This window comes from Esox lucius, chromosome 25 (assembly GCF_011004845.1).
Source record: "Esox lucius isolate fEsoLuc1 chromosome 25, fEsoLuc1.pri, whole genome shotgun sequence".
In the NCBI taxonomy this organism is placed as follows: Eukaryota; Metazoa; Chordata; class Actinopteri; order Esociformes; family Esocidae; genus Esox; species Esox lucius.
Window position 1 is genome coordinate 21,232,957 of NC_047593.1, and position 24,332 is coordinate 21,257,288.

General features: G+C 46.4%; 4 protein-coding genes across 9 annotated transcripts in view; 2 read left to right on the forward strand and 2 right to left on the reverse strand.

Moving 5' to 3' along the window:
- Positions 1–430: 430 nt before the first annotated feature.
- smim14 (small integral membrane protein 14) lies at positions 431–6,048 on the reverse strand. 3 transcript variants are annotated; one of them, XM_010868578.5, is made up of 5 exons: positions 5,888–6,048; positions 5,060–5,143; positions 3,555–3,603; positions 3,268–3,428; positions 431–3,187 (listed from the first exon to the last, which is right to left on the reverse strand). In XM_010868578.5, exons 2-5 carry the CDS (start codon positions 5,132–5,134, stop codon positions 3,149–3,151), a joined length of 324 nt encoding a protein of 107 aa, XP_010866880.1. In that variant the 5' UTR covers positions 5,135–5,143; positions 5,888–6,048; the 3' UTR covers positions 431–3,148. The 3 variants fall into 3 exon arrangements, with proteins under 3 accessions (XP_010866880.1, XP_010866879.1, XP_010866878.2); XM_010868577.5 differs by having other exon boundaries at positions 5,060–5,158; positions 5,888–6,047; XM_010868576.5 differs by lacking the exon at positions 5,888–6,048 and adding an exon at positions 5,244–5,877.
- A 2,840-nt stretch (positions 6,049–8,888) lies between these two features.
- Positions 8,889–13,012, forward strand: ube2kb (ubiquitin-conjugating enzyme E2Kb (UBC1 homolog, yeast)). The gene is made up of 7 exons (XM_010868579.5): positions 8,889–9,357; positions 10,328–10,421; positions 10,577–10,635; positions 10,877–10,959; positions 11,046–11,145; positions 11,283–11,411; positions 12,064–13,012. Exons 1-7 carry the CDS (start codon positions 9,295–9,297, stop codon positions 12,136–12,138), a joined length of 603 nt encoding a protein of 200 aa, XP_010866881.1. The 5' UTR covers positions 8,889–9,294; the 3' UTR covers positions 12,139–13,012.
- Positions 13,013–13,854: 842 nt separating this feature from the next.
- Positions 13,855–14,833, forward strand: LOC117594099. The gene is made up of 2 exons (XM_034291037.1): positions 13,855–14,422; positions 14,456–14,833. The coding sequence occupies exons 1-2, from the start codon at positions 13,882–13,884 to the stop codon at positions 14,620–14,622; spliced, it is 708 nt and encodes a 235-aa protein (XP_034146928.1). The 5' UTR covers positions 13,855–13,881; the 3' UTR covers positions 14,623–14,833.
- A 1,231-nt stretch (positions 14,834–16,064) lies between these two features.
- Positions 16,065–24,332, reverse strand: part of pds5a (PDS5 cohesin associated factor A) — a 36,737-nt gene continuing 28,469 nt past the window's right edge. For 3 of the 4 annotated variants that reach the window (XM_034290982.1, XM_034290984.1, XM_034290985.1), the window contains 9 exons: positions 24,331–24,332; positions 23,889–24,003; positions 23,571–23,703; positions 23,321–23,440; positions 23,177–23,239; positions 22,943–23,085; positions 18,833–18,905; positions 18,175–18,407; positions 16,065–16,412 (listed from right to left, as the gene is read on the reverse strand). The exon at positions 24,331–24,332 is cut by the window's right edge and continues 203 nt beyond it. In XM_034290982.1, the coding sequence (XP_034146873.1) occupies positions 16,409–16,412; positions 18,175–18,407; positions 18,833–18,905; positions 22,943–23,085; positions 23,177–23,239; positions 23,321–23,440; positions 23,571–23,703; positions 23,889–24,003; positions 24,331–24,332 (886 nt within the window). In that variant the 3' untranslated portion in view covers positions 16,065–16,408. The other variant, XM_034290986.1, reaches the window with a different exon arrangement.

Genomic DNA, 24,332 nt, shown 5'->3' on the forward strand with positions numbered 1-24,332 from the left:
GAAAATGTTTTTTATTCCAAATGGCATCCGATTCTCTACACTGGATATGTAGAAAAGTATCTAACCATTTTAACATCTAGAACGAATATATTGCATTAATAAGACTTCGCTGCACAAATAAGACATTAAATGACACAGACCAGATACACCCACACACCTGCCAATCAGAACGTCATACACGTGACTGTCTTATTATACGCAAAAGGACTCTCTGGGGTGTGAAAATGTACTGCCATTCAAAATCGAATTTCCCTACCCCCAACTCATTAGGGGCAGGGAAATCCAATCTAAACCCAAAATTCATAACCCTCATATTAACCATAAACCCAAACCAGCATTTGTTTTGCAGACCAACCAAATGACTTCACTTCACCAGTATCATTGTGCACATATGACAATAACAGACACGCAAAGAAACAGTCAAACCACATAAAGCGATGTATATATGTTTATTTAGTAGTATTTTTGTATTTTGGAAAAGTGCATAGTTGAAGCCCTTTTTGTCCTGCCTCAGTGGTCTGTTAGTAATGAGTGTTGTTAATAGAGGCCTCTGTCCACCAATCACAGGTGATGACCAAAATGGCACACTATTCCCCTCATAGTGCACTGCTCAGTGACCTGCTTTTTCCCCCTTAAGCCTACTGTGGTTTTGGATAGGCGCAGAGACCACATTCACTACATTACTAAGGAAGTGCCCCATGTAATCAGAACCCAACTGTAAATCTGACATGGGTACAGAGTGAATGTTGTTTTTAGCTGGTCAAAAGCAGTTTATTATAACAAAAGAATAGGGTGACTTATCGGCATGATGTCCTAACAGGTTAAAACAGCCCAGGGTAAGGCCAGACAAAACAGAGGCCCCTGTTGTAACAGCCCAGGGTAAGGCCAGACGAAATAGAGGCCCCTGTTGTAACAGCCCAGGGAAAGGCCAGATCGAAACAGAGGCCCCTGTTGTAACAGCCCAGGGAAAGGCCAGACGAAACAGAGGCCCCTGTTGTAACAGCCCAGGGAAAGGCCAGACGAAACAGAGGCCCCTGTTGTAACAGCCCAGGGAAAGGCCAGACGAAACAGAGGCCCCTGTTGTAACAGCCCAGGGAAAGGCCAGACAAAACAGAGGCCCCTGTTGTAACAGCCCAGGGAAAGGCCAGATGAAACAGAGGTCTCTGTTAGAAACACCATCCCTAGAACCACCCGACAGAAACATAAGAAAACACACTAACAAAGTGCCATAAGTAATATTGAAAGTACTTTAGAGTCATTTAAAGCTAGACAACACAGTATTTCTCTCTCAATAGAGATGTATAAATACAGGTTTGGACACATTAAGTGGAGGTGTCCAGTGTTTTATCTGGCCCCGTAGAACCTCAGTTGATCAGTGGTTTTCAGACCGTTTCTCAGTCGCCACAGATGTCCCATTTAGCTGTTGCAGCCCTAAACCAGCTCACCGGAATCACTAGTTAGCTGCGTGTCGATCAGCAGACAGTGTGAATCAGCTTTGAAATAAATCAAATACATAGAACAGATGGAGGTCCCAGATTTGAGGTCTCAGAACCACTGCACAGTACAACTATGAGAGAAGAGACCACAGTCCAGTCTGCTAAGTTGTCAGCAGAGGTCCCAAATCACAGCCACTCCCCATCTAGAGCCCTGCTCTGATCAGAGCCAAGGTGAGAACAAGTCCACTACGACACCTATCGTGATTCTCCAGGAAATCATCACCGGCGCTATTTACTTGCTGTGCGTCAAGCGGTTAAATAACCAGACTTCACTCGAATGATGTCCATCGTCCACCACAACTAAGTCTGTAAATCAACAGAGTGAAAGGGACTTGCTCCCCTTCTCTCAGAGACGTAGGGTGCCATTTTGGACACACACGGTTGCCTTGTCCGTCACGTTAATCAGAATTAGCAGCTGGGGGTCGGTTAATATAAAAAGATTGGTTCCTTAAAACTGTATACAGGCTTTAAAACCAACCGTAAAAAATATAAACCTGCCCGAATTGGGAACACACAATCAACATTACAACATCAGAACAGACTCCTCACTACAACATACCCTACACACAGGATCACAAAGGAACGTTTGTTGTAAATCTAAAGAGCCTCCGTAGATTTAGGTAAACTTCTAGAGCATTCCATCTGCCATGTCACCAGCCAACCATGGAACATGCGGCATCACAACTACAGCACTGGCCCCTCCCACCCAGCATCTCCTCCAATCAGAACCCATTCCTTCCAACTATCTCACTTTGGCTCGATCAGGGGCTGTACCATATGTATCAAAGGACTCAGAATTAAGGCTGATCTGGGATCAGTTTGGCCTTTTGGATCACAATGAATAAGGATAGCGTGGACTGTGGACACTGAACTTAGATCAGAGAGGACCCATGGATTAGCAAAATATCTTGCAGATTTGCGGTTTTTACTACTTTTGTGATTGTTTAAAAACAAGTTTAAAATGGCATGGTCTAATTAACTTGATGAAAAAGAAAACATACATGCAGTGAGGTTCAGTTATTGTAATGAAGATAATTATTTTTGGCACTTAATAAAATGTAGCTGACTAACCTATTCATCTTGTTCTATGTCAAAGACCCAGGACCAGTCCCACTTTAATTAACAAACCAGACGGCACTATACAGAGGCTGCTCAACCAGGCATCTTCCTGGTTAGGGTTAAAGGGGCAATCTGAGACCAGTACATCCATACAGTGGCAGGGTGAGCATTGTGTTAATGTCTGAGCTGCAGACTGCCCCTTTAAGATCCCCAGGGCAGCGACTGGTAGGGCAGACAGCCAATGAGCTACCATCATCATCATCATCATCACCACCACCAGCACCAGGTCCTAAATGGTAACATCTGTGACTGGCAGTAGAACAGACCAGGGCCCAATGAGCAGGCCCCGGTTAAGGGGACAGGAAGTGAAACAGGAAACACTCCCTAACAGCACCCTGCACAGTGCACGGACCCCTGGGCTGGAGGAGTGCATGGTGTAGGGAACAGGCTGCCATTGGGGTCGCTGGGCGCACACGGTCAGAGGTGGCATGTTGTATTTTGGGTTCCCTGGTACCACCGTGGAACAGCAGAGCGTCCAGTGGAGATGGTGGTAGTCCGGTAGAAAAACTGGTTCCGTCAGGCTGGTTCTGCTGCTAATCCACTGGTGGTGCTGGAGGCCCGCGGTCACGGTTCTGTCAACACCGGGGAACCACAGTCAGTAAGAACACAGGAACCCCCCCTCCCCTCCAGCCCCTCCCCCCGTCATACATACGTTGTGGGGTCCAGTAGGTTTGCCGGAGGCTGCAGTGGGTCCTCTAAGGCTTCTGGGTCGGAGCAAGAAGAGGATGAGAGCCAACACCATCCAGCCCATCAGAACCATGGGCAGCGTCAGGTCTCCACCTCCACCTCCCACTGACCCATTGGGACCGGGCACTGGGGGGGGCAGACACACATCACTTGGTTCATTTCTCTAAGATGTTGCAGGAAAAAAAGAGGGGCCCATTGAGAGGCCCAGTGTGAGCCTGAACTGAGAGTGTGTGTGTGTGTGTGTGTACATACTGTCTTGAAGACATTCTGTATCAGTACAGTAGGACTGGGACTGGCGCAGCTGGGTGAAGGGGGAAGAAGACCGGAGTAGAGAGAGACACAGTAGGGAGAACATGAGTTTACAGACAGACTTGTGGTCAATCAGTAATTCCAACATTCCAGTTGTTATCTAATGGAATTCCTCTGGCAGCTGTTGCCCTCTTCAGGTCAGAGGGAGAAATACAGGAAGCACAACCTTCTATGGAGACCCAGTGTCTGGACACCATGTTGATCACTAGACCTTAAAACCCCTGACAATACACTGATGTCCTGACGCCGCTCACACATCCAACGACCCCAAATATTAGATAGCAGGAAGAGATTTATTTTTTCCCACTGAATGCTTCATCTGATCATCAGCGGTATTTCCCATGAATGCCAACAACCAAATTAACTCTGAAAACAAGGGACCATAATGCTTTGCTGGGTCTGTTACTCAGGGCCTTGAATGTGTGCAAGTCATCATGATATCAGCAAAGTGTTTTTGGAGTGTAAAAGTGTCTTCATGGAAAATTACCCAAATCACACAAGCATTTAATTATGGTTGAACCCTGTCCTGGAGTGACCAGTCAAGAGCCAAATCCCGTCCAACACATTTGCAAGGAACTCCCCTCTGAAACAATTCAGAGATCGAGCAGTTAGCTCCAAAAATTGTGGCAGGATTTGAAGGGTGTAGCAAGCTCACTGATGGCTATAAGAACCATATCATTTTGTTTCTTTTGAAAGGAAATTTGCTGGTGTGTAGAAGGACACAGAGAAAGGGGACAGATAGCTGACCAAGCCAGGGCTCAAAGCCCACATGTCATTTGGCAGCTTACACCACTAAATTAGACAAACATATCTTTATTTCATTAATCAAAGTTGAAGACATGGGTTGAAAAAAAAGGTGTTTCTAAAACATTTAAAATCCATGGCATGTTTCCCAAAATGTTAAATTGTTGTTATTGTCTTTCTATTAGTTCCCCCTGTGGACTTAATCTTAGATTTTATTTAATTAACCAACTTCATTGTTAAGGTGCCAAGACAATTTCACTACAGACAACATCTGTAATGTCTAGATGACAAACAAAACGTTGAAACTGAAAGAAGACATGACATATCACAGAATCGCGTGAGTGGTTTGGGCAAGGAAACCCTCAGAGCTGCGCTAGGCCAATGACAGCGAGCCGTGCACCGCACGCGTGACCAGCAACCAATGAGAGTCTATTGGTGCAACATTCTAATCCCTACTTTGAGACAGAGATCAGACAAACAGCAATGAGAAATAGTCTAGTATAAATGCATTTAAACTGTATCAGTGTAATCTTCCCCCATCCGTGCGTGTGCGCCAGCCCTCAAGACAAACACAAAGAGCAGGAACCAGGATATGCTCCTGGCTCACTGCCTCCTTCTTTCACGTACACACTACCGCCCCTAACTACAAACATGCCCATGTAAAAAAAACAAAAAAAACAATGGAATCTCCCAGTCACTCTTACCAAGTTGATGAGCCGTCTCATTGCATGCTCATGCGAACAAATGCATTCACACGGGTCAAAGCCTCCCTCCGCCATGCCAATCACCTGAAAAACACACAGCTGGGACGAGCGCGCACGCACACATCAGAGAATAAATTGTCAACATATGACTCAAAATACTTATTGAAGTATATCGTAGGCTGACCCTGTTGATGGCAACACGATTAATCATACGGAGGTTAAACCATGTTGACATCCAAAATGGCTAACTATTCCCTAATAGTGAACTAGTTTTCACCAGAATCAACAGGTCGAAGAATGGCTACAGCTACACTTGAACGTTTACTTTGACGTTGTGTAACTATTTACACTCGGTCACTGACGTGTTGTTACGCGATTTTACCAAGTTGCACATACAATGAGGAAATGGATTAAACAAACAGCACCCATAAATACTTTAGCCAAATGAAAATTAAGTAGCTTTACTGGAAACGTAAAGCCATAAGAAAAACCAACCCAAAATGTTCAAGTGTACAGTACATTTGATACTAGAGATAAAACGCGTCCGTAGCTATAACTTCGATGTCCCGCTACTTAAGCTAGCGAGCTAGCATCAGTGCTGGCATGTCAACGTCTGTCGTTTTTTGGCACAGCATTACGCTTTGAAGCAATGCACTTTTTTATATTTCACCAAGAGCAAAAAAGCGACATATTTTAAACAAACTGTAGAAAGCTCGCTATTGTTGGCATGTGGCATTCGACCTACCTACTACAGTACATAAATAGCAACAATAAAACATTTGGATTCGCTGTTTTTGGAGGGACGACAGGGATGGATGCACCACTTACCTGAAGACTGATACAAATTAAAGATTGAACCGCAGGTCTTCCGTACAGTTATATAATGTTCTTTCACAGCGGTACACGCTCCAGCAGAAAGCAGTCACAGCTCCCCACACCGCTGTCATCTGCAAGGCTAAATATTTTCCAGCTGTTTGTTTTGATACGCGAGAGCCACGTCACGGACGTCGTGCGAGATCTCTGCTTCCGAAGGGAAATTGAGTTTTTATTTTAATTTAACCCGTTTCACCCTCCTGGTTGAAGTCTCAGGCCTCTCTCATTGAGAAAAATGTAATCCAATCAACGTCAGTAGCGAGTTAGCAGCGATGATTTACGATAAGTAAACAAATAATTAAGCGTTATCACCCAATGACAGCTGGAGTATTTTCATCAGCACGATACATGTACAACTGAATTAACATCAATTGTCTTGTTGTGTGAAAACCTCTTTGCCTCCAGAACAGCCTGCATTCTTGGGCATTGATTCTACAACTTGTCAAACGTCCCAAAGCAGGGATTCTAGTCCCTGGTGACTCAATGACATCTCGCAGTTGATGCAGATGAGATGACATTCATGCTGAGAACTGCCCGTTCCATCAGCTTCCATCTCATTCCAAAGCTGTTCTCTGGCCTGTTCTCGATCAACCCTGCTTGGGTTGGATGTCGGACAGGATTTGGAGGAAGAAAGTAGAATTTTATTTAGTGCAATTCAATACTGACAGCATGGGCAGTGGTGAGACCTCTTCTCTATGGCATTCCTGGTGTTGCTCTCTGGATGTAGAGAATATATTCTGAGCACAGCACCAGAAGGACTGATCAGTTGTTTTATATAAAACCCCATTTCCCAAAAATTTGGGATGTTGTGTAAATTGTAAATAAAAACACAATACAATGATGTGCAAACCATTTAAATCTTATATTCAATAGAAAAGACAACATATCAAGTGTTGAAAATGAGAAATGTTATTGTTTCTTGAAAAAAAGATATGCCCACTTTGAATTTGATGCCAGCAACATGTTTCAAAGTAGTTGGGACAGAGGCAACAAAAGACTGGAAAAGTTGTATAATGCTAAAACATAAACAAAATTCGGGCAATTGGCAACCGGTCAGTAACATGATTGGGCATTAAAGGATCATTCCAGAGAGGATGGGCCTTTCAGAAGTGAGGATGGGGAGGGATTCTCCACTCTGTGAAAGACTGCATGGGCAAATAGTGCAACATAGAATTGCAGAGTTTGGGGATCTCATCTAGGCTACGGTACATAATATCATTAAAAGATTTAGAGAATTCAGAGAAATCCCTGTATGCAAGGGACAAGGCCAAAAAACAGTATTGGATGGCCATGATCTTAAAAACACACAATTCTGTAGTGAAAATCCCTGTATGGGATTAGGAACACTTCTGAAATCCACTGTCTGTGAACACTGTACATAGCTGCATCCACAAATTCAAGTTAAAAGTCTACCATGTAAAGAAGAAACCATATATAAATCCAGAAACACTCCTGCATTCTCTGGGCCAGAGCTCACTTATGATGGACTGAGGTGAAGTGCAAAACTCTCCTGTGGTCTGAAGAATCAAAATTAGAAATAATTTTTGGGGAATCATGGATGCTGCGAGACTAAAGAGTAGAGGTACTGTCTGGCTTCTTGTCAGCAAACAGTTCAAAAGCCAGCATCCATGATGGTATGGGTGACTTGCACATCTGTGAAGGCACTATTAATGCTGAAAAATATATAAATAATATACAATATATATAGGTTTTGGAGCAACATATGCTGCCATCCAGATGTCTTTTTCAGGAAAGGCCTTGCTTATTTCAGCAAGACTATGCCAAATCACATTCTGCATGTGTTACAAAAGCATGGCTCCATAGTATAGCAATATGCTGGGTCTTGATTTCTGTTTTAACGCAAGAAGATCTGTACTAAACAGACCCATGCCACTATTTCGAAGATTATACTGCGTTACAGTTCAGGAAATCAGTTAATTGAAATGAACATAATATATGAAGCGTTATACCCATTTTATGATCTGAAACTTTGGACCAGCAGATTTTTGCATTATACGATTATATTTTTGTTCAATTGTAGACAACGCTGATCTTACCACGAACAGATGTCTCAATACTCTTCTCCTGTTCTTTAACAATGACGATCAGCTTCGGTGTTTAACTGGAGGCGTCCAGATTCCCTAATGCCATCTCTCCATCCTGGACTTCAGATGGAACTCCAATGATGGAGCAGAACAGTGACAACATGTTTGGACTAATGGTTAGTGGGAGAAGTGAGCAGACTGGATTTGTTCTCGCTGATTCTTTGGCATGTCTGGATTGGATTCCAGCCCAAGAACAACCTCCCATAGCATGCCACACCTCCCATAGTTACTGGAGGTATAAACACCTTTTGAATGATGGTCGCCTAAAATGCTGTGGAGCTTTCAAACACAATAGGAAATGGTAGAACCATCCTTGGTGAGTTTACAGCTCCTTCACTCTGAGGATGCATTTCAGTGACTCACCTTAAAATGGTCTGTCAATACCTGACAGGGTTCTATAGCTTGTCAGCAATAATAGCGCGCGTTTTATAAAAAGTGTGTGCATTTTATGAATCCATCTCCAATTTAACATTTCCATTTCAGTACGAATTGATAACGTTACCCAACATGCTCAAAGGCCTCGGCATAAAGAGGTATTGGCAACGTTTACGTCAGATAACTGAGTATGTTATTTAACATTAGATGCTGGTTATGATTTTTCCATAGACCATCAGCCACGATTATTCAGACCACAGGTAGAAGATAGCACAGACAATGGGACAATTAGAATTAGTGATGAACATGCAATAACGTCCGTGAGAGTGTGAGATCCTTTCAATAAACATGGAATAATTATATTCCAATCCACCAGACGCGACCCATATCCACGTAGTAACTGTATTTAGTGTTATATAACAATTATGATTGTTATGTGCGGTATAGTTACATAAATATGAAAAAGTTAGGTTATGCCCAACATCCCATCACATGACTATAACGCGAACGAAACCCAGAGATACCGCAGTCGACAGAAAAACATTAATTATAGTTATTACAACAAACACAAGCGCCCACACCAACATTTTTTATTAGTTTATGTGGCAACACTAGCGTGTTCTTTTTTCTCTCCAAACTCATAGACACTGACAGATAGTGCGCACGAATTTCTTGGGGTCGTGATCGCCATTTGTTTTCAAGAAATGGGTGCTGTGTTTTTCAACTGAGTGGAGGAAGGGGACATAAAACAAAGTGAACGACCCTGGAGAGAGAGACGGGGGGAATTGAAAGCCGAACCGGAGCTTTCCATACGGCAACGGGAGTGGACCGAGAACCGACCCAGGTGTATCCCACTACTGGAAGGAGGGAGACGGCAAAGCTATGGCGAATATTGCGGTCCAAAGGATCAAACGGGAGTTCAAAGAAGTTCTGAAAAGCGAAGAGGTTTAATATAAATTGTTATTCCTCTTTACTATCACTTACTGGGAAATATCTGTTTTCCTAAACTTGTTAAATTGAATTTGCTAATGTCTCTTTTGCACGCTGTCATGCAAGCTAGGTTAGCTACCTTCGCTAATCTGCTTTTACGATTCTGCCGAAAGCGAGGCCCTATCAGGGGAACTTTGTCGGGAATTTTGGAACAAACTGCCCGTTGCGAGTTAAAGGGGGTCGGTGACTCCGATTAGGAAATACCGCGGATTAACCAATTAGCACTAGAATAGGCCGTGGGGACACACCGCAACGAAAGCCCCAACTATAGAACTTCAAGTGTCAGCCGAAATGGCTGCAATTTTTGACAAAAATTGATTTTATGCTGGCGTTTTTCTATCTGATGTTATCTACCTGTTTTGGCAAGTAACTTTATCTTGCTAACTAGCAGCTGTAACACCGTATCTAGCATGCAACTTACATTATCGTGCTTGCTAGCTAACGCTATGATGCCATCTTGCTAGCCGGCATGCTAGTTTGACACTTGACTAGCATAGTTGGACCGACACCCCATTCCTTTTTTTATTAGCTAGTTTGTGTATTTGCTTTAAACACTTGTAGCAAGTTTTAGATCCTTTAGATAGGTTGAGAGCAGCCTAGTTACCTATGTATAAAATGTGAATCCTGCCATGACCCGCCCCAATAAGGGAACCCTGGCATGCAGGACAGTCCTACATAGAAGTCCAGACCAAACAGATCCTGTCTGGCCCAAACTCACCTAAATCCTATGCACTGGGGGAGATATGAGGATCTCACAGACCTGGTAATAGATTGGCTCAGTGGAAGTTTCCCTGTGTCCAGGTCAAATCCTGTCAGATATTTACACATGCGTAGGCTTTTGGGATTGATTTTAGGATTAATCTGCCCTTCCTTCTCACTTATTCTATCTTCACCTCTCATGTCCTTTTTTGTTTTACTTGAACAGACAAGTAAAAACCAGATCAAAGTGGACCTGGTGGATGAGAACTTCACAGAGCTGAGAGGAGAGATAGCTGGACCTCCTGACACGCCATATGAAGGTAATCTATACATATATACACAGGCAAATATATACACAGACAGAAAACACAGGCGAATATATACACAGACAGAAAACACAGGCAAATATATACCCAGACAGAAAACACAGGCAAAAACTGACATTGAAATCTAAAGGTGTTGTTTTTCTCCTAAGGTGGCCGATTTCAACTAGAAATTAAAATTCCAGAAACGTATCCCTTTAACCCTCCCAAGGTAAGAAATGCACTGGTTAAAAAAAAGCATCCCTTTAACAGACCCACAATTAGGAACCTACCCTTTTAACTGGTCCCAGGTTAGACGCATGTCTCTCCAACAGTCCAAAGGTATGGCCCACTCTGACAATTCACAAAACACCACCGGACAACCTCTCTGTCTGAAACAGAAGGGCCAGGGGGTTTTCTATGCTTCTCTATGGTTGCACCTCACAGGGCCTGTTGTACCCCTCATCCCGCAGGTGAGGTTCATCACCAAAATCTGGCACCCCAACATCAGCTCTGTAACGGGGGCCATCTGTCTGGACATCCTCAAAGACCAGTGGTGGGTCTCTCTCCTGTCTTCCCCTTTTGAAGCATTGGAGTCCCCTCATGTCTTTCTGAGCCCCCCACCTCTCTGCTCCCCCTCAGGGCTGCAGCCATGACTCTGAGAACCGTGCTGCTGTCCCTCCAGGCTCTCCTGGCCGCTGCAGAACCAGACGACCCACAGGACGCTGTGGTGGCCAACCAGGTAATTCTCTGTGTCTGTGTGTGTGAGTAAGTGACTGTCTTTTTTTGTTTGTTTTCCTCATCCAGTTCATCTGTCTCCTCTGCATAAACAGAACCCAACAGTTTAATTATCCATTGGTGTGTGTGTGTGTGTGTCAGTATAAGCAGAACCCAGAGATGTTCAAGCAGACAGCCAGGTTATGGGGTCATTATTACGGTGGAGCCCCGGTTCCCGGCCCTGAGTACACACGCAAGATCGATAAACTCACTGCCATGGGCTTCGAGAAGGTATGCAGGGAGTCTCTGAACTCTGTATGATGTTGGGGTTTTGATGGCGGTGGTTTTCTGTCAACTCTGTATGGTGTTGGGGTTTTGAGGGCGGTGGTTTTCTGTCAACTCTGTATGGTGTTGGGGTTTTGAGGGCGGTGGTTTTCTGTCAACTCTGTATGGTGTTGGGGTTTTGAGGGCGGGGGTTTTCTCTGTCAACTCTGTATGGTGTTGGGGTTTTGAGGGCGGGGGTTTTCTGTCAACTCTGTATGGTGTTGGGGTTTTGAGGGCGGGGGTTTTCTCTGTCAACTCTGTATGGTGTTGGGGTTTTGAGGGCGGGGGTTTTCTGTCAACTCTGTATGGTGTTGGGGTTTTGAGGGCGGGGGTTTTCTGTCAACTCTGTATGGTGTTGGGGTTTTGAGGGCGGTGGTTTTCTGTCAACTCTGTATGGTGTTGGGGTTTTGAGGGTGGGGGTTTTCTCTGTCAACTCTGTATGGTGTTGGGGTTTTGAGGGCGGTGGTTTTCTGTCAACTCTGTATGGTGTTGGGGTTTTGAGGGTGGGGGTTTTCTGTGTCAACTCTGTATGGTGTTGGGGTTTTGAGGGTGGGGGTTTTCTGTGTCAACTCTGTATGGTGGTTCTCACAGTTTCCTATCTCCTCTTCTCTCCTGGCAGAATGCTGTAATAGCGGCCTTGTCTTCTAAGTCCTGGGATGTGGAAACGGCAACAGAATTGCTGCTTAGCAACTGAGACCCAGCTATGACCCCGCCTCTGACTCATTAACCCCACCCCTTCTTATTGCACCCACAGATGCCTTTTCCCCAAACCCACCCCATAGTTTGACACAACTTGCATCCTTTTTTTCAATGCGCCCTCCTAAAGAAACTCTTTGAAAGAGAACATCAGAGACCTGCGGCTTTCTCATTCAGTAGGCTTTGGAGGGAGAGGTGGGAACTAGTCATTTACTAAAGGCTCCAGTATCCCTCTAGCTCGGTCCCATCAGACATTCGTATATTGCTTGGCCTGATTGTCCCTCCTGTCCTGCTCCGATCCGTTAGGGCAGAACCCAATCACCTGCTGACTAGTTGACCCTCATTGGGAGAGACTTTAGAACACGGCCGGCCCACTGAGACATGTCATTGGGAGAGACTGTAGAACACGGCCCGCCCACTGAGACATGTCATTGGGAGAGACTGTAGAACACGGCCCGCCCACTGAGACACGTCATTGGGAGAGACTGTAGAACACGGCCCGCCCACTGAGACAGACTGAAGGACAAGGAATTATCTGTAAATAGATATGTTAAAGGCTTTGTACATTGATGATATGCAGGGAAATACTTTAGTTTTTCTTACTGGATATATTTATTATTGTTGTAAAACAATCTATTTTAAAATTGAACTATGGTTTAGTCTACTTACCCTTCTAAGGAATGAGAACATCTAGACTTGTTTCCTATTCGGTTGACCAACCAATCAGCTGGTCTAATTTCTCCTGATTGGTGTGTTTTTAGTTTGACTCCTTTTTCATCTCATCTGAAATGTCTTCATACCCAACAGTTCATAAAACCCTAACTGGAACAACTCCCAACAGATTCAGTAGAAATAAAGACTGGGTCCAGCTCTCCAGGCATTCTACCCGTTTCCATGTTGCTCACTCACCTAACGATCTCAGCTTTGCAGGCAAGCAGCAAAGGAAGTCTCTAGAGCTCAGTGAGACCAGTGAATCTCTGCTTGAACCTAGACTGTGGTGGTCTGCTTGGGGCTACAAAAGAGCACCTTCGCCCACTGCGCCACCTGGATGGCCCCCGGATTGACTTGCTAAAGCGTCTTCCTGGTTTCTGCGACATTTCATTGGCCCTGACTTGGGTGTGGCAGTGGGCAAAACCTTTCTACATCTCCCCGCTAAAACTCTGCTTCACATGGCCTCGCTCTGCCCACTCCTGTTGCCCTGGCAACAAAGGTGAATACCAGTTTGTCTTAGATGGCACCCCATAATATTTAATTTGTAGAGTTCCTATGCTCACTGTGCATCTATTACCCAAGTAATGCATGTCCTTTGAGGGTCTTTGTAGGGTGGGGTCCCAGAGTCCTCCAGGCAGGAGGGCCCTCAGACTACAGGGTCCCCTCTAAGACTCAAGACAATTCCTGTGTACATAGTATGGTCTTTCTCCACGAGGAAGACACCATTCATCTTCGTCTGTAGAAAAAACACTGACCGCTGGATCTATATTTTGTAAGGAAAAAGAAACAAAAAAAGAAACAACTCATCTTTGCCATCTTCCCGTTCCTCCTCTTCTTCAGTATTGTACGACAACAAGGCAGATGATGAAGGGGAAAAACAAAAACATGATGGCCAGCGGCGTAAATGGTCCCCTAGTCACTATGTGGTTCAATATATTAGACCAGGGCTTCCCTGGTCAGTCACCCCCATGCCGCTCCTGTTAAAGCAGCTAACTACATGCATGGCGCTCCTGTTAAAGCGGCGAACTACATGCATGGCGCTCCTGTTAAAGCGGCTAACTACATGCAGGGCGCTCCTGTTAAAGCGGCTAACTACATGCAGGGTGCTCCTGTTAAAGCAGCGACCTACATGCAGGGCGCTCCTGTTAAAGCGGCGAACTACATGCATGGCGCTCCTGTTAAAGCGGCGAACTACATGCATGGCGCTCCTGTTAAAGCGGCGAACTACATGCATGGCGCTCCTGTTAAAGCGGCGAACTACATGCATGGCGCTCCTGTTAAAGCGGCGAACTACATGCATGGCGCTCCTGTTAAAGCGGCTAACTACATGCATGGCGCTCCTGTTAAAGCGGCTAACTACATGCATGGCGCTCCTGTTAAAGCGGCTAACTACATGCATGGCGCTCCTGTTAAAGCGGCGAACTACATGCATGGCGCTCCTGTTAAAGCGGCTAACTACATGCATGGCGCTCCTGTTAAAGCGGCGAACTACATGCATGGCGCTCCTGTTAAAGCGGCGAACTACATGCATGGCGCTCCTGTTAAAGCGGCGAACTACATGCATGGCGCTCCTGTTAAAACGGCGAACTACATGCATGACGCTCCTGTTAAAGCGGCGAACTACATGCATGGCGCTCCTGTTAAAGCAGCGAACTACATGGGGGAACCAGGAGTTCTGACATCTCTGCAGTTCTTAGTTTTCTTTTTTGGTACTTGCGTTCATTTTTTCTTTCTGAATGAAGCCACCAGGCCAGGGTTGAAATACTATTGAAAATCTTTTTCAAATTCTGGGAGGTTTTGTTCAGACCAACCTGGAGTACCAGGGGGGCGGGGCTTAGTTATTGGGACAATTTTATTGGTCCATGTAACCAAGAAAGATTTCCAGTGGTACTGGAACTGGTGTGTAATCAGCATGGTTATTTATTGTGAGACTGTCATGTTACTTTGATTAAAAGTAAAAAATAAAATAGTGAGTGTCTTTATTTGGTTGTGATTATTCTGCCTCTGAAGGGTTCTGGGTACTAATACCCTGATACTAACAAATGTAATTTAACAAAATACCTGGAATTGTCAGTATAAAATGTGTTGTCCAACATGAAAGCATCCCTTGCACGTTATATACATCGTAGATGAAGAAACCATTGCACAATGTCACATCTAAAAGCATTTATTTTCTGGAAAAAAAACCATTTAAGAATTAAATACGCCTGTGTAAAAAAAAAAAAGTAATCTCAACATCTACACCGAAAAACAATGTCTGTAATCATTAAGCCCATGCAGCATAGAAACAACACTCCTGACTAAACGCTAAAAAAATTAAACAAAGGAAAATAGGTGATATACCAAAAAAAGTATTTTCAGTCTAAAAAGAACCCTTTTCAACAGATCTGAAACCGTTGAAAAATTTACATTTCAGGTCTGGGTTTAGAGGATACTTATTTATTCATAACAAACATGGAGAAACATTTATCCTAATGTAACTGAACACGTATCAACCTCCGGGCAACCCAGGATGAGTAGTCAAACACAGATCCACATCTCATGGCGCTTCTCCTACAAGTTTTGTAAAAGAAGCTGCAATAACAATAAAAAACAGAAGGCCTCTATAGTTACACCGCCCCCCCGCAGTGACTGGAGGAACCCGTCGGATTAAAAGTTCATCACGTTCAACTGTCAAAAGGTCTGTAGGAAAACCATAAGTCGTGTCTAATATTAGTTAATCTGCATGCACATAACCTCCCCTAGTTTCTCCATCTCTGCTTCCTCTGTAGGACAGACATATCTCTCTCTCTGTGTGTGTGTGTGTGTGTGTGTGTGTGTGTGTGTGAATAGAGTAGTGATATGCTGCAGTGTGTTCCCAACTCCATAACCCTGTTAACATGGAGTTAATTTGACTCAGAATAATGTCAGGAAAAATCCAAGTCCAACTCAATGACCAAGTCAAAAAAGCAGGAATGGAGGAGGAAGAGAAGAAGACAGGGGAGAAGAGGAGAGGAGGACAGGGGAGAAGAGGAGAGGAGGACAGGGGAGAAGAGGAGAGGAGGACAGGGGAGAAGAGGAGAGGAGGACAGGGGAGAAGAGGAGAGGAGGACAGGGGAGAAGAGGAGAGGAGGACAGGGGAGAAGAAGAGGACAGGGGAGGTGGTTCAGGGAGAGGAGGACAGGCAGAAGAAGGATGGATGAATAGATAAGTAGTCAGGCCAAGGACAAGAGGTTAGATATCCCAGGGAATTTAATAATGTCTTGTCATTAAAACGGTTTGGAAATATTGGTTTAAAAACAACAGCTCCACAAAAGAAGCAAAGAGCAACAGACAGGGAGAGAAACACGGTTTCAGAGATTAAGACCTACATACAACAAGCTTTCAAATGACCACACCGCCGTTCATTCTTGAAATGGTGTCGCTGTGACAGGGGGGGAGAGCAAGCGAGGTCCATCAAAAAGGCCAGAAGGGCTTCAGAGGTTTGGAGAGTAGTGTGTGTGTGTGTGTGTGTGTGTGTGTGTGTGGGTGGGTGTGTGTTCTCTACAGTCTTGATTGGGTCTGCAGTGATCTTATCTTTACCTGAAACCAGAGCAAGAAGATTGTCAGAGAAACCATTAACACACAGACACACTCACACACACAAACTCACATCTGTATAGTAACAAAATACTTTGATCCTGCTCTCACTGACCGCAGCTTTTGTTGTCTGTCAGTCTGTATTTTCATTTCCAAAGCTTTATTAGAGTAACCAGAACATTTAAGTGTTGCCAAAGCAATAAAGAATAGAACAACAACAACCACTGCAATGATACATATTGTAATGAATGATAATAAAAGAAAATATATATTATCAAGGTAAACACTACGTGTGTATGTGTATATACACACACTAATTGATTATTAGGTTTTCAGTTGGCTGTCCCTAAGGTTATGGCAGGTTGTCACATATTTGGCTGTTACACCCGTCTCTCTCTGTCTCTCTGCCCGTCTCTCTCTCTCTCTCACTCTCTCTGCCCGTCTCTCTCTCACTCTCTCTGCCCGTCTCTCTCTCACTCTCTCTGCCCGTCTCTCTCTCACTCTCTCTGCCCGTCTCTCTCTCACTCTCTCTCTCTCTGCCCGTCTCTCTCTCACTCTCTCTGCCCGTCTCTCTCTCACTCTCTCTGCCCGTCTCTCTCTCACTCTCTCTGCCCGTCTCTCTCTCACTCTCCCTCTCTCTCTGCCCGTCTCTCTCTCTCTCTCTCACTCTCTCTGCCCGTCTCTCTCTCTCTCTCTCACTCTCTCTGCCCGTCTCTCTCTCTCTCTCTCACTCTCTCTGCCCGTCTCTCTCTCTCTCTCTCACTCTCTCTGCCCGTCTCTCTCTCTCTCTCTCTCTCTCTCTGCCCGTCTCTCTCTCTCTCTCTCTCTGCCCGTCTCTCTCTCTCTCTCTGCCCGTCTCTCTCTCTCTCTCTCTGCCCGTCTCTCTCTCTCTCTCTCACTCTCTCTGCCCGTCTCTCTCTCTCTCTCTCTGCCCGTCTCTCTCTCTCTCTCTCTGCCCGTCTCTCTCTCTCTCTCTCTGCCCGTCTCTCTCTCTCTCTCTCTCCCCGTCTCTCTCTCTCTCTCTCTGCCCGTCTCTCTCTCTCTCTCTCTGCCCGTCTCTCTCTCTCTCTCTCTGCCCGTCTCTCTCTCTCTCTGCCCGTCTCTCTCTCTCTCTGCCCGTCTCTCTCTCTCTCTCTCTCTCTGCCCGTCTCTCTCTCTCTCTCTCTCTCTGCCCGTCTCTCTCTCTCTCTCTCTCTCTCTGCCCGTCTCTCTCTCTCTCTCTCTCTCTGCCCGTCTCTCTCTCTCTCTCTCTCTCTCTGCCCGTCTCTCTCTCTCTCTCTGCCCGTCTCTCTCTCTCTCTCTGCCCGTCTCTCTCTCTCTCTCTGCCCGTCTCTCTCTCTCTCTCTGCCCGTCTCTCTCTCTCTCTCTCTCTCTCTGCCCGTCTCTCTCTCTCTCTCTCTCTCTCTGCCCGTCTCTCTCTCTCTCTCTCTCTCTCTCTCTCTGCCCGTCTCTCTCTCTCTCTCTCTCTCTGCCCGTCTCTCTCTCTCTGCCCGTCTCTCTCTCTCTGCCCGTCTCTCTCTCTCTGCCCGTCTCTCTCTCTCTGCCCGTCTCTCTCTCTCTGCCCGTCTCTCTCTCTGCCCGTCTCTCTCTCTCTGCCCGTCTCTCTCTCTCTGCCCGTCTCTCTCTCTCTGCCCGTCTCTCTCTCTCTGCCCGTCTCTCTCTCTCTGCCCGTCTCTCTCTCTCTGCCCGTCTCTCTCTCTCTGCCCGTCTCTCTCTCTCTGCCCGTCTCTCTCTCTCTGCCCGTCTCTCTCTCTGCTCGTCTCACCTCTGAAGGTTGATAGATCTCTGTGTCACATCATCAGCTTTTGGTATCTTGATGGAGTTTGGCTCCACAGAAGAGGCGGAGTCTTGGGCTGGTGCCGCCCTCTTCCTGCCCTTCGCTGTTGCTCCATCCTTCTCATTGGCCAAAGGGGAGGCTGTTGCTTTTGGTGGGCGACCACGGCGAGGTTTAGGGATCGTAGGCGCTTCCGTGGTGAGGTCAGGGGTCACTGTGCCCTCCTGATTGGAAAAGGGTTTCATTAATTCATGTCTCATCAGACCTTGCTAACTGCCCCACTTCCAGGAGCCCAAATTCATCCTACAAAAACCCTTTGTATTAACAATCCAGCCCCACATCCAGTATCAGTAGTTATAAATCCCTCCAGCTGAAGTGCAGTTAAATCCATCTGAATGCTTTATTCTAATGACATTGTAAAGACCACCTTGTTGCTGGCTGCCACAGCTACACAGAAGCCGGCGCTTTCCCGTAACTTCAATGCAGTAACCCTTTGTCCGCTAGCTGACTAACTAGCTACAGTTACTGAACGGAGAAAGGCGGCAGCTGTAGACATCAAAAGCATTCTGGTTTCCAAAACCAAGCTGACAGGTTTTCACTGGACTCTTAATTCATCTACATGAGAGAAGATGAATAAAGTGTCTCCCACCTTCTCAGTGTTGATGCCTGGGTTCTCATCGTTCTCTTGTGCTCCGGTTCCCAGGGACTCTGACACACCATCCCTACGGACAGCAATGGGTTAACGTCACTGAGAAGTCTGTGTGTCTGAGTGTGTGTGTCTGTGTGTCTGAGTGTGCGTGTCTGAGTATGTGGTGTGTGTGCGTGTCTGAGTATGTGGTGTGTGTGCGTGTCTGAGTATGTGGTGTGTGTGTGTGTGTGCGTGTCTGAGTATGTGGTGTGTGTGTGTGTGTGCGTGTCTGAGTATGTGGTGTGTGTGTGTGTGTGCGTGTCTGAGTATGTGGTGTGTGTGTGTGTGTGCGTGTCTGAGTATGTGGTGTGTGTGTGTGTGTGCGTGTCTGAGTATGTGGTGTGTGTGTGTGTGTGTGTGTGTCTGAGTATGTGGTGTGTGTGTGTGTCTGAGTGTGTCTGAGTATGTGGTGTGTGTGTGTGTCTGAGTGTGTCTGAGTGTGTCTGAGTATGTGGTGTGTGTGTGTGTGTGTGTGTGTCTGAGTATGTGGTGTGTGTGTGTGTGTGTGTGTGTCTGAGTATGTGGTGTGTGTGTGTGTGTGTGTGTGTGTCTGAGTATGTGGTGTGTCTGAGTGTGTGGTGTGTCTGAGTGTGTGGTGTGTGTGTGTGTCCGAGTGTGTGGTGTGTGTGTGTGTCCGAGTATGTGGTGTGTGTGTGTGTGTGTGTGTGTGTGTCTGAGTATGTGGTGTGTGTGTGTGTGTGTGTGTCTGAGTATGTGGTGTGTGTGTGTGTGTGTGTCTGAGTATGTGGTGTGTGTGTGTGTCTGAGTATGTGGTGTGTGTGTGTGTCTGAGTATGTGGTGTGTGTGTGTGTGTGTGTGTCTGAGTATGTGGTGTGTGTGTGTGTGTGTCTGAGTATGTGGTGTGTGTGTGTGTGTGTGTGTCTGAGTATGTGGTGTGTGTGTGTGTCTGAGTATGTGGTGTGTGTGTGTGTGTATGTGGTGTGTGTGTGTGTGTATGTGGTGTGTGTGTGTGTGTATGTGGTGTGTGTGTGTGTGTATGTGGTGTGTGTGTGTGTGTATGTGGTGTGTGTGTGTGTGTGCGTGTCTGAGTATGTGGTGTGTCTGAGTGTGTGTGTCTGAGTATGTGGTGTGTCTGAGTGTGTGGTGTGTGTGTGTGTGTCTGAGTATGTGGTGTGTGTGTGTGTGTCTGAGTATGTGGTGTGTGTGTGTGTCTGAGTATGTGGTGTGTGTGTGTGTGTCTGAGTATGTGGTGTGTGTGTGTGTGTCTGAGTATGTGGTGTGTGTGTGTGTCTGAGTATGTGGTGTGTGTGTGTGTGTCTGAGTATGTGGTGTGTGTGTGTGTCTGAGTATGTGGTGTGTGTGTGTGTCTGAGTATGTGGTGTGTCTGAGTGTGTGGTGTGTGTGTGTGTGCGTCTGAGTATGTGGTGTGTGTGTGTGTCTGAGTATGTGGTGTGTGTGTGTGTCTGAGTATGTGGTGTGTGTGTGTGTGTGTGTGTCTGAGTATGTGGTGTGTGTGTGTGTGTGTGTGTCTGAGTATGTGGTGTGTGTGTGTGTCTGAGTATGTGGTGTGTCTGAGTGTGTGGTGTGTCTGAGTGTGTGGTGTGTGTGTGTGTCCGAGTGTGTGGTGTGTGTGTGTGTCCGAGTATGTGGTGTGTGTGTGTGTGTGTGTGTGTGTGTCTGAGTATGTGGTGTGTGTGTGTGTCTGAGTATGTGGTGTGTGTGTGTGTCTGAGTATGTGGTGTGTGTGTGTGTCTGAGTATGTGGTGTGTGTGTGTGTCTGAGTATGTGGTGTGTGTGTGTGTCTGAGTATGTGGTGTGTGTGTGTGTGTGTGTCTGAGTATGTGGTGTGTGTGTGTGTGTGTGTGTGTCTGAGTATGTGGTGTGTGTGTGTGTGTATGTGGTGTGTGTGTGTGTCTGAGTATGTGGTGTGTGTGTGTCTGAGTATGTGGTGTGTGTGTGTGTGTATGTGGTGTGTGTGTGTGTGTATGTGGTGTGTGTGTGTGTGTATGTGGTGTGTGTGTGTGTGTGCGTGTCTGAGTATGTGGTGTGTCTGAGTGTGTGTGTCTGAGTATGTGGTGTGTCTGAGTGTGTGGTGTGTGTGTGTGTGTGTGTGTGTGTGTGTGTGTGTGTGTGTCTGAGTATGTGGTGTGTGTGTGTGTGTCTGAGTATGTGGTGTGTGTGTGTGTCTGAGTATGTGGTGTGTGTGTGTGTGTGCGTGTCTGAGTATGTGGTGTGTGTGTGTGTGTGCGTGTCTGAGTATGTGGTGTGTGTGTGTGTGTGCGTGTCTGAGTATGTGGTGTGTGTGTGTGTGTGCGTGTCTGAGTATGTGGTGTGTGTGTGTGTGTGCGTGTCTGAGTATGTGGTGTGTGTGTGTGTGTGTGCGTGTCTGAGTATGTGGTGTGTGTGTGTGTGTGCGTGTCTGAGTATGTGGTGTGTGTGTGTGTGTGCGTGTCTGAGTATGTGGTGTGTGTGTGTGTGTGTGTCTGAGTATGTGGTGTGTGTGTGTGTCTGAGTATGTGGTGTGTGTGTGTGTCTGAGTGTGTCTGAGTGTGTCTGAGTATGTGGTGTGTGTGTGGTGTGTGTGTGTGTCTGAGTGTGTCTGAGTATGTGGTGTGTGTGTGTGTCTGAGTGTGTCTGAGTGTGTCTGAGTATGTGGTGTGTGTGTGTGTGTGTGTGTCTGAGTATGTGGTGTGTGTGTGTGTGTGTGTGTGTCTGAGTATGTGGTGTGTGTGTGTGTGTGTGTGTCTGAGTATGTGGTGTGTCTGAGTGTGTGTGTCTGAGTATGTGGTGTGTCTGAGTGTGTGTGTGTGTCCGAGTGTGTGGTGTGTGTGTGTGTCCGAGTGTGTGGTGTGTGTGTGTGTCCGAGTATGTGGTGTGTGTGTGTGTGTGTGTGTGTGTCTGAGTATGTGGTGTGTGTGTGTGTGTGTGTGTCTGAGTATGTGGTGTGTGTGTGTGTGTCTGAGTATGTGGTGTGTGTGTGTGTCTGAGTATGTGGTGTGTGTGTGTGTCTGAGTATGTGGTGTGTGTGTGTGTGTGTGTCTGAGTATGTGGTGTGTGTGTGTGTGTGTCTGAGTATGTGGTGTGTGTGTGTGTGTCTGAGTATGTGGTGTGTGTGTGTGTGTCTGAGTATGTGGTGTGTGTGTGTCTGAGTATGTGGTGTTTGTGTGTGTCTGAGTATGTGGTGTGTGTGTGTGTGTCTGAGTATGTGGTGTGTGTGTGTGTCTGAGTATGTGGTGTGTGTGTGTCTGAGTATGTGGTGTGTGTGTGTGTCTGAGTATGTGGTGTGTGTGTGTGTGTGTGTGTGTCTGAGTATGTGGTGTGTGTGTGTGTGTGTGTGTGTCTGAGTATGTGGTGTGTGTGTGTGTCTGAGTATGTGGTGTGTGTGTGTGTCTGAGTATGTGGTGTGTGTGTGTGTCTGAGTATGTGGTGTGTGTGTGTGTCTGAGTATGTGGTGTGTGTGTGTGTCTGAGTATGTGGTGTGTGTGTGTGAGTATGTGGTGTGTGTGTGTGTGTGTGTGTCTGAGTATGTGGTGTGTGTGTGTGTGTGTGTGTCTGAGTATGTGGTGTGTGTGTGTGTGTGTCTGAGTATGTGGTGTGTGTGTGTGTGTGTGTGTGTGTCTGAGTATGTGGTGTGTGTGTGTGTGTGTGTGTGTGTCTGAGTATGTGGTGTGTGTGTGTGTGTGTGTGTCTGAGTATGTGGTGTGTGTGTGTGTGTGTGTGTCTGAGTATGTGGTGTGTGTGTGTGTGTGTGTGTCTGAGTATGTGGTGTGTGTGTGTGTCTGAGTATGTGGTGTGTGTGTGTGTGTGTGTGTGTCTGAGTATGTGGTGTGTGTGTGTGTGTCTGAGTCTGAGTATGTGGTGTGTGTGTGTGTCTGAGTCTGAGTATGTGGTGTGTGTGTGTGTCTGAGTCTGAGTATGTGGTGTGTGTGTGTGTGTGTGTCTGAGTATGTGGTGTGTGTGTGTGTGTCTGAGTATGTGGTGTGTGTGTGTGTGTCTGAGTATGTGGTGTGTGTGTGTGTGTCTGAGTATGTGGTGTGTGAGTATGTGGTGTGTGAGTATGTGGTGTGTGAGTATGTGGTGTGTGTGTGTGTGTGTGTGTGTGTAACACACCTGGTCTTGGTGGCGGGGGAGTCTGGCTGAGAGTTGGCGCTGATGTTGCTTGCTGGATCGGACACAGGGGTCTTGGTGTAGACCCTCCGGCCCGGTACCGTAAGGACCTTGTTCACCGTGGAGAGGACCGGGGGGGGCTTGGGCTGGGCGGGGCCAGGACACGGGGGCGGTATTCATTACCATATCTTCTCTAATGTTAACGGTTAGTAGCTGATTTAAAACAGATGTTCTCACCTTTCCTGTGAGCAGCAATGTTCTGGCCTCTGAAGACAAATACTCCTTATCATTAATAAAGTCCTGGAGAGGGAGAGAACGTCAAAGCCTTAAAAACACTCTGGGGACACCTTGTTGTTCCAGGGGTGTCCAAAGACCATGTACCTTGTCTGGGGGGGTGAAGAACTTGGCCGGCAGGACGGGCTCTTTGGGGCAGTCCAGGTGACATGCAGTCGACTTGTTGACAATCACAAACAAGGCCACGTCACACACGATGTACAGCTTCTGTAACCAGGACAACACACACACACACACACACACACACACACACGTCAGAGAAAAGCCTCAACACCAGCTAATTCTTCGGAACAGATCTGCGGCTCGGAAGGACGGCCGGTCAGAGGTCAAGGGTTACCTCATTGGCCTTGGGGTCATCAGGACACTGGGCGTCCTTGGTCTGCTTGATGTTTTCCACCATCTTCCTCAGGAATGCGTGGCTGTTGTTCTCGTTCTTCACCATCAACACCTCCAACATGAACCACAGACATCTAAACACACACACATTAATGAGAGCAGAAACTGACTTGTGATTAATAATCAGTCATTAAGACAGCTACCCCCCCCCTCCCCGATCCAGAGGGGGTGACAGAGAACCTTACTTATTGTTTATGCACCTATCATTGGTGTGTGTGTGTGTGTGTGTGTGTGTGTGTGTGTGTGTGTGTGTACTCACTCCTTGAGGTCTCTGAGCTGTTCGAAGTCCTGTGGTTTGGTGAAGTCTGGGTCGTGGGCCAGCAGGTGAATCATGTAGGGAACCACATATTCTGGTAGCAGAGACAGCATCTTATCTACAGGAGGAGAGATGTTTAAGAACAGGCTGGAACCAGAGACAGCATCTTATCTACAGGAGGAGAGATGTTGAAGAACAGGCTGGAACCAGAGACAGCATCTTATCTACAGGAGGAGAGATGTTGAAGAACAGGGATATCTGTAGGTCTGTGGATGTCATTCTAATTAACAGACATCTTGAGGTACTTTGTGTTTCTGTCAACCATGTGTGGTTGTTTTACAGTCCAACTCCATGGACCGTAATTATTTAAATAGGGTGGAAGTGGTTCTGACTACTGTCTGTGATGTTATCATGTTGTGGTCGTCTAACGGTCCGGTCCACCAACCG